The sequence below is a fragment of the Lipophrys pholis genome (genome assembly GCF_963383615.2).
Source record: "Lipophrys pholis genome assembly, chromosome: 20".
In the NCBI taxonomy this organism is placed as follows: domain Eukaryota; kingdom Metazoa; phylum Chordata; class Actinopteri; order Blenniiformes; family Blenniidae; genus Lipophrys; species Lipophrys pholis.
The window spans coordinates 13,560,926-13,573,924 of NC_137648.1; the positions used below are offsets into that span (position 1 = coordinate 13,560,926).

Here is a 12,999-nt window from a genome sequence, read left to right on the forward strand (position 1 = left end):
CCTCGAGAGGATGGCTAAAAGCGACACATTCATAAATAGTGTCACCGTGCGTCGGACTAAACCTCGGAGGAAAAGCCACCGTAAAGAATAGCGGATGCCCTCATTATGCTCTACAGATGTGCAATAAGGCGCTTGTCGTCCGAACAGTCCACCGCGGCCAGCCTCCGGCTGCTTTCGACCATAGTCCACGGTGCGCCCGGGTGGTGTGGAAGGGAGCGCAGCGGGGTTCGGTCCAGTCGTCTCCGGCCGGAGTTTGCGGGGGGTTTTTTTGAAGCAAAAGGCTGGCGCAGACACAGTCCGTGGCTCTCTCTCTGCTGCTCGGCCGCGCTCAGAGCTGCTCAGAGGAGGAGTGAAGCTCCGAGGAGGAGTGAAGCTCCGCGCAGGAGGAGGCGCCACGTCCGACGCAGAGTTTCAGCGTAAAAACACGGTGCGTAAAAGACGCAGCCTCCAGTTCAGGGCTCTGCTGCCTCTCGGACCAAAGGACGCACGTTTAGCCTATAAAATGAGGCTAACGCGCCTTAGAAAGTGTCAGATATAGTTTTAATACAAAAACTATCCTATGTTGCATTAATGAAGCTTCAGTTACTATTCAGGATGGTAAATATGCCATAATAGTTCCAACTGTTTCCCCCTTTTATCTTTTTTTTGGATAATTTTGACATTTTTGCTGTTTTAAATAAGAGCGAATGTTTAAAGCGTTTTATGTTTTTTTTCTTCAACATTTAAGCTATTTTAGGCTTTTTTATTTTTACAATTACCTGTCATTTTAGGATTTTTTGGAAGAGATTATTCTTTTTTTACATTTCTTGTGTCTACACCAAGATATCTACTTTGCTACTTTTAAAATCATGTCACACAGTTTCAGTTTATATTCACATCTTTTAATCTGCGTATTGAGAGTTTAAAAGTGTAAAATTCCTGATTCGTATTCACATTTTTTCATTATAGAGTGATTTGATGTACTTCCTTGTTTGTTTGAATGGAGATATTTTCTTCTGTAAATTGAATCAAATGTGTGCTACTGGCCAAGTAATCTAACTATGCTACAAAGTAACTAATGCTTTGAGTTGTATCCCATGTACTTCTGTTTAACACTTCGGTCACTTCGTTGTACTTGAGTACATATTTTCAGTAGTTTTTCCACCTCAGGTCAAAAAGTTACAAAAAGTGAATAACTCACATTTGAAATGATTTTCATCCTCTTAAAGTGCATTTTTGGAGCCAATAAGTTTATTATTTTTATGTAGAAAAATTGTCATTCATATCTACATTTCTTCTCTTTTGAAATATATATATGCAATTTATACAGATTCATGCGTTGTTTGTCAAAAACGTTGAATCTATAAATAATACTTTCTACTGATACTAAAGACAAGTCTCGTCTGATTACAAGCATTATTTGACCTAATTGCATATTAAAATGTATTATTTCTTTGTTTCTCACCAATATGTTTATTATTTTAACCTTGACAATGCCTGATTTGTAAGTGTTTTTCTATATCGGAATGTTGGTTTTATATATTTCATTGTGTGTCTGACAAAAATGAATTGAATTTAGGCATTTTATCGAGGTAGATTGAAGTGAAGTGGTTTTAGTGTTGTTTTTTTATTTACATAAGATTTAAGTTTTCAAGTGAGCTATAATACAGGAAAATGTATTATATATAGCTTGTCAAATATCCTAATGGTTGCTCACAAGCGTTTGTTAAAACACTTGTATTTGCAACTATTAGACCTTTGGAGGAATGCAAAGCAGCACTGTCTTTAGAAAAATAATTAAGTTATATATCTTTTTTTTTTTTTTTTTTAATCCCCTAACTAAATCTTATTTTGTTACCACGGCCTGTCTGTTCTGTTGGTGTGTGTCCATCCCTGCGCGCTTCACGGACTTCTCTCTCCCACCCACCACTTGGTTAACGGGGCCGAGGAGTCACTGTGCGCATGCGCACTGCGCTGTGCGACTGCAGAGTGAGTTGTGAGGTGTGCAACAGAAGACGCAAATATAACACTAATGATTAATTTCGGTTTAAGTAGTTTTCAGAACATTAACAAGTTTGCGGGATGCTTCAAAATTTGAAATATGATATATGCCTACAGTCAGTCCGTCCTGTTTTTCTTCAGGCAACAATATTCATTATAAATTATGTTTGGCTTTTTCTAATGGCAATATGAACGAATTAATCTGTTTGTGTATTTTTAACATTAGAACAGAAAAAGGCTAGAATATGTGGAACAGACAATGATTTTAACAAGGGCGTTTCTCAGTTTCTGACTTTTGGATATGATTACCACCATAAAACAGTCCAATGTGAACACCAGCTCATCATATATTGTTTTCCTCAATTGATGCTGTCAAATAAGACAACATGTAATGTTTTGATTAGTTTGTACTAATTGTGAGACAGCTTATGAAGCTTTGAAAGATACCTGTTGATGTTCTAGAAAAATTATCTTCCATTTCCAAACTCAGTGATCTAATCAATTATGTGTGTACATGTATGCAACAACATCTGGTTAGGTGTTTAATCACAAGTGTCATCAACCACTGATGAAGGAGCTTGAGCTTCATATTACCTCTCATAATCTCCACTAGTTTACAAATGCATGATTCATACGATTTTTATCTAAGTTAAAATCAAGATAAACTGTTTATAGGAAACACAAAAATAACTCAAATGTTTCAGGTTGTTTTCCTTAAAGTTTGTTCCAGCTGTGTCAACTTGAAACAGTCATAAGAAAAGTCTCACTTCATTCAGTTTTCATTCACTCGCATTCATTTTCGCTTCCTTTATAATCTTCATTATTACAATTTGCAAACAAACACATCTACTTATGCCAGCCAAGGAAGCATGAGCAGAAACACATAAGGATTTAAATCATTGTCGTTTCCTTCATTTGGAATACTCTGTTCAGTGGCATTAAAACCAAACATGAAGCGCCACCATGTGGGCGATGATGGGTTTCTTGCATGTTGTGTTTTTGTTTTTGTTTTGTTTTTTGTTTTTGTGTTTTCCAGGATTTCATTGATGGACCACAATATGTGCATGAATATATTAAATTCACACACACACACACACACACACACACACACACACACACACACACACACACACACACACACACACACACACACACACACACACACACACACACACACACACACACACACACACACACAGAGAGAGAGAGAGAGAGAGAGAGAGAGAGAGAGAGAGAGAGAGAGAGAGAGAGAGAGAGAGAGGCAAAGGAGAGAAAGAGAGAGAGAGAGAGGGAGAGAGAGAGGGAGAGAGAAAAGAAAGAGAGAGAGAGAGAGAGGTGGAGATGTTCATGTACTATAGGTGCATCTCGAAAAATTAGAATGCAATGGAAAGGCACATTTTTTGTTGATTGTTTTCTGTTTTGTTTTTTTAACATAGTAAACAGTTGAACATCTAACACCCAAGTACAGTATTGTGCTCTAATTCAGGGCCCATGGACCAAAACAGGCCTACAATAGGCCCAGGACGCCAAACCACCAAGCACATTCTAAAAATTCTAAATAAAACAACAATTTAAAATAAAAACACATTTCTTAAGAGTAGTGGGCACAACACAACACAACAAAACACTGAGACCGGAGCTGAGCTACTGGGAATGATGCTGCCATGAAAGATGGCAAACTAGCATTAGCCTCAAAGCCATGCTGCCAGGGTGAGTTTATAAAAACATGCCTAATGCAGAGGTAGTTTTTTGGTTTGTTTTTGTTTTTTGTTTTTTACATTTTGTACCATAAATTAAATTAGAATTGGCTTTATGTTGAGTGATTGTAGACATTTTCCATAATAATTTTTTGGTTTTTGTGATATCAATATTTTTTTTATCACGTATGGTCTGCACCACAACAAAGAACATTTCTAAGATGTAAATATTTCAAAAAATTGGTCTGTCTGTGGCCTCTGTACTAAAACGTCTTTCAGTTAACATGCCAAAAATATTTTGTTTTTTTTAATGTACAAATGAAAAAAAATTATAATTTGTTTTTTAATTGTAATTAGTGATATTTTCTCGTTTCCGGTTATTTTATTTGTACGGTGCATTGACTTGAAAAAGAACAAAACAAAAACTATTTTCCTGAATACATTTAATAATTTCTTGTTATTGTTTATGTGTAACGCAATATTCTCAATATCAATGATAATATTTTCTAATTAAGGATGTTTTCTTTATTATTATTATTGTTATTATCATTATTTCATTTTATTTTATTTCTAAAGCGAAACGGAAGTTCCGAGTTGTCTTCAGGCCAACTTGATCCAGTGCTCGCTGTTAGCGAGAGGCTGCCAGTGGGGAATCCAAAATGGCCGACAATAGGGCTGCTTCCTTATGATTGCCACCACATTGTTCCGCCATTTTGTTCTGAATCACCACCACAGCGCCACTCTCGGTGGGAGGCGGTAGTACATGAAATATGGCCGGTTCCTGCAGGTCGCCGCCATTTTGTTCCAAAGCACAATCACAGCGCCACCGTCGGTGGGAGGCAAGAGTACATGATCCGCAGTGCGACCTTGCTTCTCCAGAATTGAATCCCCGCCAGTGCGGTATCAAGATGGTGGCTTACGGGCGCTGACATACTTGTTTGCGGGCGCTGACATAGTTTTTAGCGGTCGCCGCCATAATGGCACACGGTCAGCGCCATACTATTCTCAAAATTGAAACCCCGCCAGTGCGGTATCAAATAATGGCGGCTTAAGATCGCCGTCATACTTGTTTGTGGTTGCCGACATACTTGTTTACGGTCCCCGCCATACTTGTATGTGGTTGCCGCCATATTTAAAAGGCAGAATGACGTCAGTGGCTAAAGTTGCTTCATGGGTCATGTCCAGTTCTGGGTGACAGTTTAAGCACCGTCACCCAGATCAGATCGCACCAGTTAAGAACCTTTCTGCAGCTGGAGAGCCCACGGGAAGGTGGCGCCTGGCGCGGGACACGAACCCACTACCTAGAGAACGCTAGCCTCATGCGCTACCAACTGAGCTAGCCGGGCAACCATCATATTCCACATTCAGCCTAGAAAGAAAAGATTCACTCTCATGATGAATGGGGAAAAATACTTAGAATCAAAAAGCATAGTGAAGGAGATCTTGAATTTCTTTAGATACTGTATGATTCTTCTTATTCTAAACAAAATGCTGAATTACTTTAAATCATTTATTACTGTAAATGATGCAACCTTTATGTGAGGAGGATTTAAATTGAAGTATCAGCATGAAAACAGCCTCTGACTGATCTCCAGGCTCAGATAGAATCACTACAAACTTTCTGAAAAGAAATGAAAACATTGCTATTTGAGGTAAAAATGTATGACTAGAAATGAATTATTGACAATGAAACAAGGTAGAATTATTTCAGGATGTCTATTTGTCATATTTACTTACCTTCAGGACAAAATAAGAAAAGTGTCACATCTAACTCCACTCTGCTCTATTCTAAATTCTGCTTTACATTTACATTTCACTTCACTGCACCTGTGTCATTTTATAGCCCAAATTGTCGGCGAGCCACGTAACAGAAGTTTATTCTGTATACACCTGCTGCGTACATGCTTGACTAAGTTGTCTAACTCTCTCTGAGCCTATTTCAGCAACACACTGCAGCTGTAACCACAGTGAAGCTCAGGGTCAGCTACCAAACTGATCTGCCTCCTTCATTCATCCAGTGACAATGTGTGCTGCATGAAGCAAAACAAACGACAAGAATGGAGAATAACTGTAGTTTCTTCAGCAGGAAAGGAGGAAATGTCCATGACAAACCTTCAACAAATACCTATGACACCTTTAAAAGAATAAAACCATCATAAAGCATGTCATTGTTCTTTATTATATATACAAGCACAGGGCACTTTAACAGAGAAAACCCAACAAATCCACATGAGCGACGGTGGAAAGGAAGAACTCAGAGTTGCCCTAAATAGGTTATAACTCCTGTGACATAAGAATGCGGCATATTTAAAGAGAAACACAAGTGCAGAAATCCACAGTGGAGATGGGGTTGAGGGAAATGGTGAACTGTTTAGCATGGCTACCACCATTAACTACAGACACTTCAAAAGTGTAATTGATTCCAAAATAGTTATTTAACACAGCCTGGGAATAAGAAGAAGAAGAAAAACAACAAAACAAAGTTCAGTGTTGCGGTGTTGGTTTGTTCTAGCACACCTGACTGGGACGAGGCTTGCTGTACAGCTTGTATGGAGTTTGTTGAGGATGTGTTCATTTAATTCAGGTATTTTGTAAAATGGAAACATACAAACATGCAGGTTTTTCAATTCATTTAAAATAATCTGTAAACAAACAAACAAAACAAAACAAAAAACATATTTGGCACCCTGTAAGAAAATGTGCCCTGAAAGGACAGGAAGTAGGCAGACTGCGGGAGGTCAAATACATTTTGTGTTCCTTATGGTTTGGGTGCAGAGACTCTTTGGAGTTTTGTATTCAGGTGAATTACTGGAAGGAGCGTCTTCCCCATAGATCAGCAGATGTTATTATGTGATAGTGATCTTGACATGTCATGAGAACCGACTGGGGAAACCAGGAGAAGCTCTTCAGTTTAGTTATGTCTGCTGAAATGTTTTTGTATCCTTGTAAAAGGTTTGTCAAGGTTGCACCATTGTACAAAGCTGTCGGTGGCTGATGTATAAAAATGCACCATTAAGGGACAATGTGTGGGACATGAGAGGAAACCACTGTGGGCAAATTGTGTTGTTGCAGCTATAAACATAAATTATTTGCAATTTAAAAAAAAAAAAGGGGTGTTTAATGTAAATGCTGAGCTGTTGAAATAGTTACATTAAACAATACACAATTTTCATCATATTTTAGCCCGGAGGACTTAAGGAAAGAGGGATTACAGGCGAGAATAGTTGCACTTGTATTTCATGAACACTGTAATGAATAATGCATTGCTGGAGAAGTCCAGACATCATAACGGTAGAAGTGTTTTGCAGCCAAGGCGATGATAATTAGTCGGTTATGTTGTTGCCGAACTGTCTTTCAAAGTCTGTTTGCACTACTCGGCGTTTGGCCCAAATGGCTACCGTTTAACTCAATGCGACAGTGTTGGAAATTTGTAAATATGAAGACTTGAAAGAAAAATATAGGCTGCCTGAACCCTTTTTTTTTTTTTTTTAAGGCAGACACGTGTAAGTGAAGGATAGTTTGTAATGAAACAAAAGTCTCATTCCAACGAGCATATTTTTATTCTCATAAAATGGCATGTAATGATGAAGTGTCTCATCTCATCTGTCTGCAGTGACGGAAAAGTTTAGTAAGTGGAGATTATACAGGACGCTGTCCCAAAAATCTCATAATACTGTAGATAGCAGCAGTTCAGCTTATCTGCAGGGGAGGAATTATGTTCGTTCGTATAGTGATGTTCGTTGTTATAAAAATATTTTTAAAATTTTTCTTTCACCCTCACAGGAACTTGGTTTGTCAGAGTTAAAAGCAGGAGCAGCGAGTAACAGCTTACGCTCTATCCTGAGTACGCTCACTCTGCTGATGTTTCATCTCTACATCACTGTGATACTCGGTGAGCAGACTTGAAATAACTTATTTTCCATCTAGGTTGAAATAGATGAATATGTAGAGAGAGAGGTTCACTTGGAGGATGATCATATTAATGATTTCTCTTCACCCACCCCCCACCAAAAAGGAACCGGTGATGGAAATCTCAGTGAGGCGGAGACTCTGCTGGAGCCCTACACTAAAAGGTTCCCTAATGTGAGTGGCGGCATGTGTAGCTTTGGTGGACCCTGTTGTAGCTGCTGCAAATGTGTTTCCTGTCCAATTTTTACTTTTTTAATCATTCTGAAATGACGCTTTAAACGTTGTTCACAGGGAGCTCTCATGCTTTTCTACACTGCCAGGATAGCTGTGCTCAAAGGGAACTTCACATTTGTGAGTAATAGTACAAAATGCAAATGTTTCCTCTTGTGAAGTGCAGTCTAGCTCATGTTCTTGGTAGAGATAGAAATGTGAAATTAAGTGGTTCGGGGTTTCTGTGTAGGCCCAGGAGAAGTTCCTGGCCTGTATTGCCTCGCAGGAGGAGTGGCGGCAGATTCACCACCTGTGCTACTGGGAGCTGATGTGGGCCTACTCCTTTGAACAAAAATGGAAAGAGGCTTATCGATATGCCAACATGCTCTGCAAGGAGAGCAAGTGGTCCCAGGTATCTAATGCTCTATTTTTACCATGTAGTCCAATTTATTTTGCCCCGTTCTTTCCCTCACAACAACCGGTTTTCTTCTTTTTCATATAGGCAACCTATGTATTTCAAAAGGCCTCCATCCTGAGCATGCTCCCAGAGGAAGAGGTTAATAAACTGGGTGAAAACGTGGTGGAATTATTCAGGTATGCAGAGGGGAGCACAGTGTCTTATCTATACAGTTGTGTGTGAGGTAAATGATAACATTTTGGGTTTGCAGGCAGGTGGACAGTCTCAGACTGCGAATTGCTGGGAAGTCAATTCCTACAGAGAAGTTTGCCGCAAAGAAGGCCCAGAGATACTCCTCCTCTGTACCTGTGAAACTCGTTGTCCCTGCTTTGGTGAGGGATTGATGGCGAAAAATATTGACCCAAACTGACAAGCCTTTATCAGTCTGACAAAAATCCAAATTTCTCACCACAGGAAATGATGTACGTGTGGAATGGAATCACGGTAGTTGGCAAAAGACCCAATCTGACTGAAAACATTTTGTCTACCCTGGAGAAAGCAGAAGAGCAGCTCAAGAATGATCAAAATGAGTCAGATGGCAGAATTCATATCGCCAAAGGTCATTTCAGGTAATGAAATATCAGTGGGAGCAGTTTGTGAAAACTCATAAATTGCTTCGTCTCATCTGTAGACCCATCAGAGTATCACTTGGATGACCAGTGTCTTGTCCAGCTGCTGAAGGGCCTGTGTCTGAGAGAGCTGGGGCGCCTGGTTCAGGCCGAGATCTGCTTCAATCGCGTCATTTCCTGGTAGGGGTTAAGCTGCTGCTGAATCACATAACACAAATGGAGGCTTACAAGTCAACTTTATTATTGGAGCACGTTAAAACAACTGCAGCTGAAGCCAAACTGCTGTACATACATAGGCAAGAATCTAAAAAGAAATTAGACAAAGCACGCAAACGGTAAAATACAATAAAAAGGTTGAAGTCTCAAATTCTGGGAAAATGCTCAGTGGACATTAACGTCTAACCCGGAAACAATATATTCTGAACAGAAGGGGGAAGTTTGGAATAGAGATGTTATCTAAGAACTTATCAAATGGTACATGCCACTATTTTGGTGCTCTTTATATTGCATTGAGCTATTGGTATTCAAAAAATGTTTTTAAAGCAAGTCACATCAGATAAATGTTAATAGTAAAATGTCTGATATTCAATTCCAAAAATGCATTATGTACTGTACGGTACATGAAAGAAATAAATTTTCCTTTTCTTGGTCTTTTCTTTTTTCTTTGTAATAACAGTGAGAATGATATCGGGCATGACAACTATCTGGTACCATTCACCACGTATGAGCTGGGTCTTCTCTACAGACAGAAGGGTGACATCAGCAAGGCAATCACTACCATTGAAAATGCCAAGTAAGTTGTTTTAGCCTGTTTACTTCACAAGTTAGTACTGTTTAGATTACCTGGGATTAATCACTTGAAGGGAGTTATCTATATAGTGGAGGACTGAAAGAACCTCCAAAAGTTGCCTTTCATTCTTGTGGCACCTCCAATGCTACACTGCTAATGAGTTTTCTAATTTATAGGATGAACTACAAAGACTACAGCATGGAGTCAAGGCTACACTTCCGCATCCATGCGGCACTCAACACCATGGGCTCCTTCGCAGCTAAACTTCCTCCCTCACGTACGCCAGCTTAAATGTTCCTGCAGGATGAAACTTGAGAACAAAGCCTAATGCAGAGCCTCCTTGCTCCTTCTTTGATAGTGCTCAAAATACTCCTGTGATTCTTTACAAGATAACAGGGCAGATTTGTTAGATTGTCATTCAGTTACATTATAAGTAACTTAGTAAGGTGAGTTCATTTTATGAATCTAACAATTATCCTGGTGGAATGTGTAAAGAACAAATATTCCAGGGTTTAATATAAACAACATTCGTTCATCTTGAGACACAGAAAAAAATGTTGTCTGATACTCTTTCACTTGTATCTGAATACAAAAGTATCTCACGATTGTTAAGTTTAGTCAGTCTCCAGAGGAAAATGTCTTCTTGTAAATATCTTTTCTGTGGTTTCTATTCTGCTTCCCCATGGTACAGGATGCCTGTCAATGGGGGGTCTCTATTAAGGTTGTACAAGAGAGATCATTTGATTTTTGTATGTAAATATAAATTTACTGTTCTAAATTGTGAAAGGCTGGATAAGCAAAAAATACACAAGTCTGGCTAAGCTTTGTACCAAAACCAAATGAATAAATAAAAAATCAGTAAATTGACTACCAGATATCAGTCAGTGAGAGGAATGAGCAATAAGGAAACCACTGGATTGGTTAAATGAACTTGGATGGTCTGAGAGAGAGAGAAACTGTCAAATTTAAGGAAAATGCAAGTCCATCTGTGCCTTCAAACCTCCCCTGGTGGGAGATTCAGTTGGGAGGGACTGACGCATGTTATTACCTACTCAAACATGAAAAAGAATGATGCGAAACAGAAGGTTTTGGTAAGTTATGCCCCCACCCCTTTTTTTTTTTATTATTCTTTTTAGCTTTATCAAAAACCCACCATGTTAAATCGAATATCATCTTGCCTCTTTTCTCCATTTCATTCATTGTAGCACAATCTGTTTTGGGTTGGAGTTTTTTTTTTTTTTTTTACACTGCGTATACTGTGTATCAATCACTTATTTTTGTTTGTTCTTGCATATTAAATGGAAATATTAGTTGGTTACAATAAAGAAAAATGTGAGTACATTGTTGCTGAGCCTATGTTGTATTGCGTAGATATTCATGGAGGGATCGTTTGCGAAAATAACCACAGACTAACACACAAAGACAAAAGACACTATCCATCAGGCCCAGAGTGGCTAATTGAGATGACCGGGACAATTCCTGGGGGGCCGGTCAGATGTTTGGACGTCACTAACTTGCGCCGCTGTCGCATTATGATGTCACTAAGTGAAAGTGCGGTCCGACTACCACACTAACGTGATCACCTTTCACTAACTACTTTAGGGAAGCCTTCTAACACCTTTCCTTAACCCCGTGATGTCATCGACGGGGTAAAGGGAAAGTCTATACCGCGGAGAGCGGTGCTCAGAGTGCAGAGCGGTGCTCAGCCACCAAGCAGAGTGGCTAAAACCAACTACTGGACGGAAAGAACCGGATCCCTAAACCAAAAAGGTGATTGCCTTCCAGTTTCTCTCTGTTTGTGCTCTGTTTGCTTGCTTTACTTTTAGCTCCTATTAGCACCTGTTTAGTCATGGCTTCTCCCTCCTCTCCTCCTATTTTTTCCTGCTCCAAATGTCAGATGTTTAGCTACACCTCAACCTCAATTACTGACTCAGGGACCTGTGAAAAGTGTAGCTTTATTGTAGCACTTGAGGCGAGGCTGAGTCAGCTTGAGGAACGTCTCCTCTCTGTCGAGCTTAGGGCTAGCCCTGTAGCTAGTAGGCCAGGTTTAGCTGGAGCGAAGCGTTCTAGCTTAGCAGCGCAGGTAGCTGCTAACTCTAGCTCCCCCTCAGCTGCCCTCGAGCAGCCGGGGAAACAGGGCGGTTGGGTGACTGTCGGGTAAACGTAGCAGCAAAAAGTCTACCGGACACCCCCGCTATACCCCGCAGGCCTCCAATAAGTTTGCCCCACTCAGCAGCACGCTGGCTGAGAAGGACACGCTGGTTATTGGCTCCTCTATAGTGAGACACGTTAACTTAGGACAACCAGCGGCCACAGTTAGCTGCCTTCCCGGGGCCAGAGCAGGCGACATAGAGTCCCAGTTAAAGCTAATGACTAAGAGTAAACGGAGATTTAAAGGGATTGTAATCCGCTGCGGTGAAAATGACCTTCGCCTGAAGAAGTCTGAGGTCCTCAAAGCTAACGTAGAGTCCGTGTGCACATATGCGCGGACCATTTCAGACAAAGTAGTTTTCTCTGGCCCCCTCCCAAACCTCATCAGTGACGAGATGTTTGATCTTCTTTTAACCGCTGGCTGTCAGGGTGTTGTCCCAGTAACTCGGTAGGCTTCATTAATAATTGGAAGTCCTTCTGGGGCAAGCCTGGTCTCATTAGGAGGGACGGCATCCATCCCACGTTGGAGGGAGCATACCTCTTATCTAGAAACATAGTTAAAAGCTTAGCTCCTCCATCCTGATGTACCAGAGTGGGGACCAGGCAACAGAGTCGCAGTCCTACACGCCTCTCTGAGTTTCTCTCTCGGCAGTCACCAACCATAGCTAACTTAGTTAAACATCCCATAGAGACTGTTTCTATCCCTCGGACCACCACAAGTCTAAAACTATCTAAACCTAGGAAAACAACTTCTAATGACTACAAAAACTTGATCCGTATCAAGTGTGAAACTAGACAAAATCAAGACAAAAAAATTCAATGTGGTTTCCTAAACATTAGATCTTTATCATCCAAAGCTCTTCTAGTCAATGATCTGATAACCGAACACAACATTGATCTCTTTGGATTAACAGAAACCTGAGTATGTTAGTCTAAATGAAGCCTCCCCTCCAAGTCATATTAACACTCAAATAGCTCATGAAAGTGGTCGAGGAGGGGGCGTGGCAGCCATCTATAACTCTGTTACTAATTAATATTAACCCCAAATCCAACTTTAGTTCTTTTGAGAGTCTGAGCATGACCATGCGACACCCGTCAAATAAAATAGTAAATTCTGTAGTATTTGTAATTATTTATCGTCCTCCTGGACCTTATTCAACTTTTCTAACTGAATTCTCTGAATTTTTGTCAGATCTAGCCCTGACTAAAGATAAGCTTATTGTTGGGGCCTGAGGA

At 40.1% G+C, this 12,999-nt stretch overlaps 1 protein-coding gene across 1 annotated transcript; it reads left to right on the forward strand.

Moving 5' to 3' along the window:
* Positions 1-116: 116 nt before the first annotated feature.
* On the forward strand, positions 117-9,903 carry LOC308125921 (tetratricopeptide repeat protein 39B-like; the record flags this gene model as incomplete). The annotated part of the gene is made up of 12 exons (XM_080489962.1): positions 117-225; positions 333-427; positions 7,461-7,569; positions 7,693-7,760; positions 7,878-7,937; positions 8,047-8,208; positions 8,299-8,390; positions 8,465-8,585; positions 8,668-8,779; positions 8,885-9,002; positions 9,499-9,615; positions 9,789-9,903. 12 exons carry the CDS (start codon positions 117-119, stop codon positions 9,901-9,903), a joined length of 1,278 nt encoding a protein of 425 aa, XP_080346088.1.
* Positions 9,904-12,999: the final 3,096 nt, after the last annotated feature.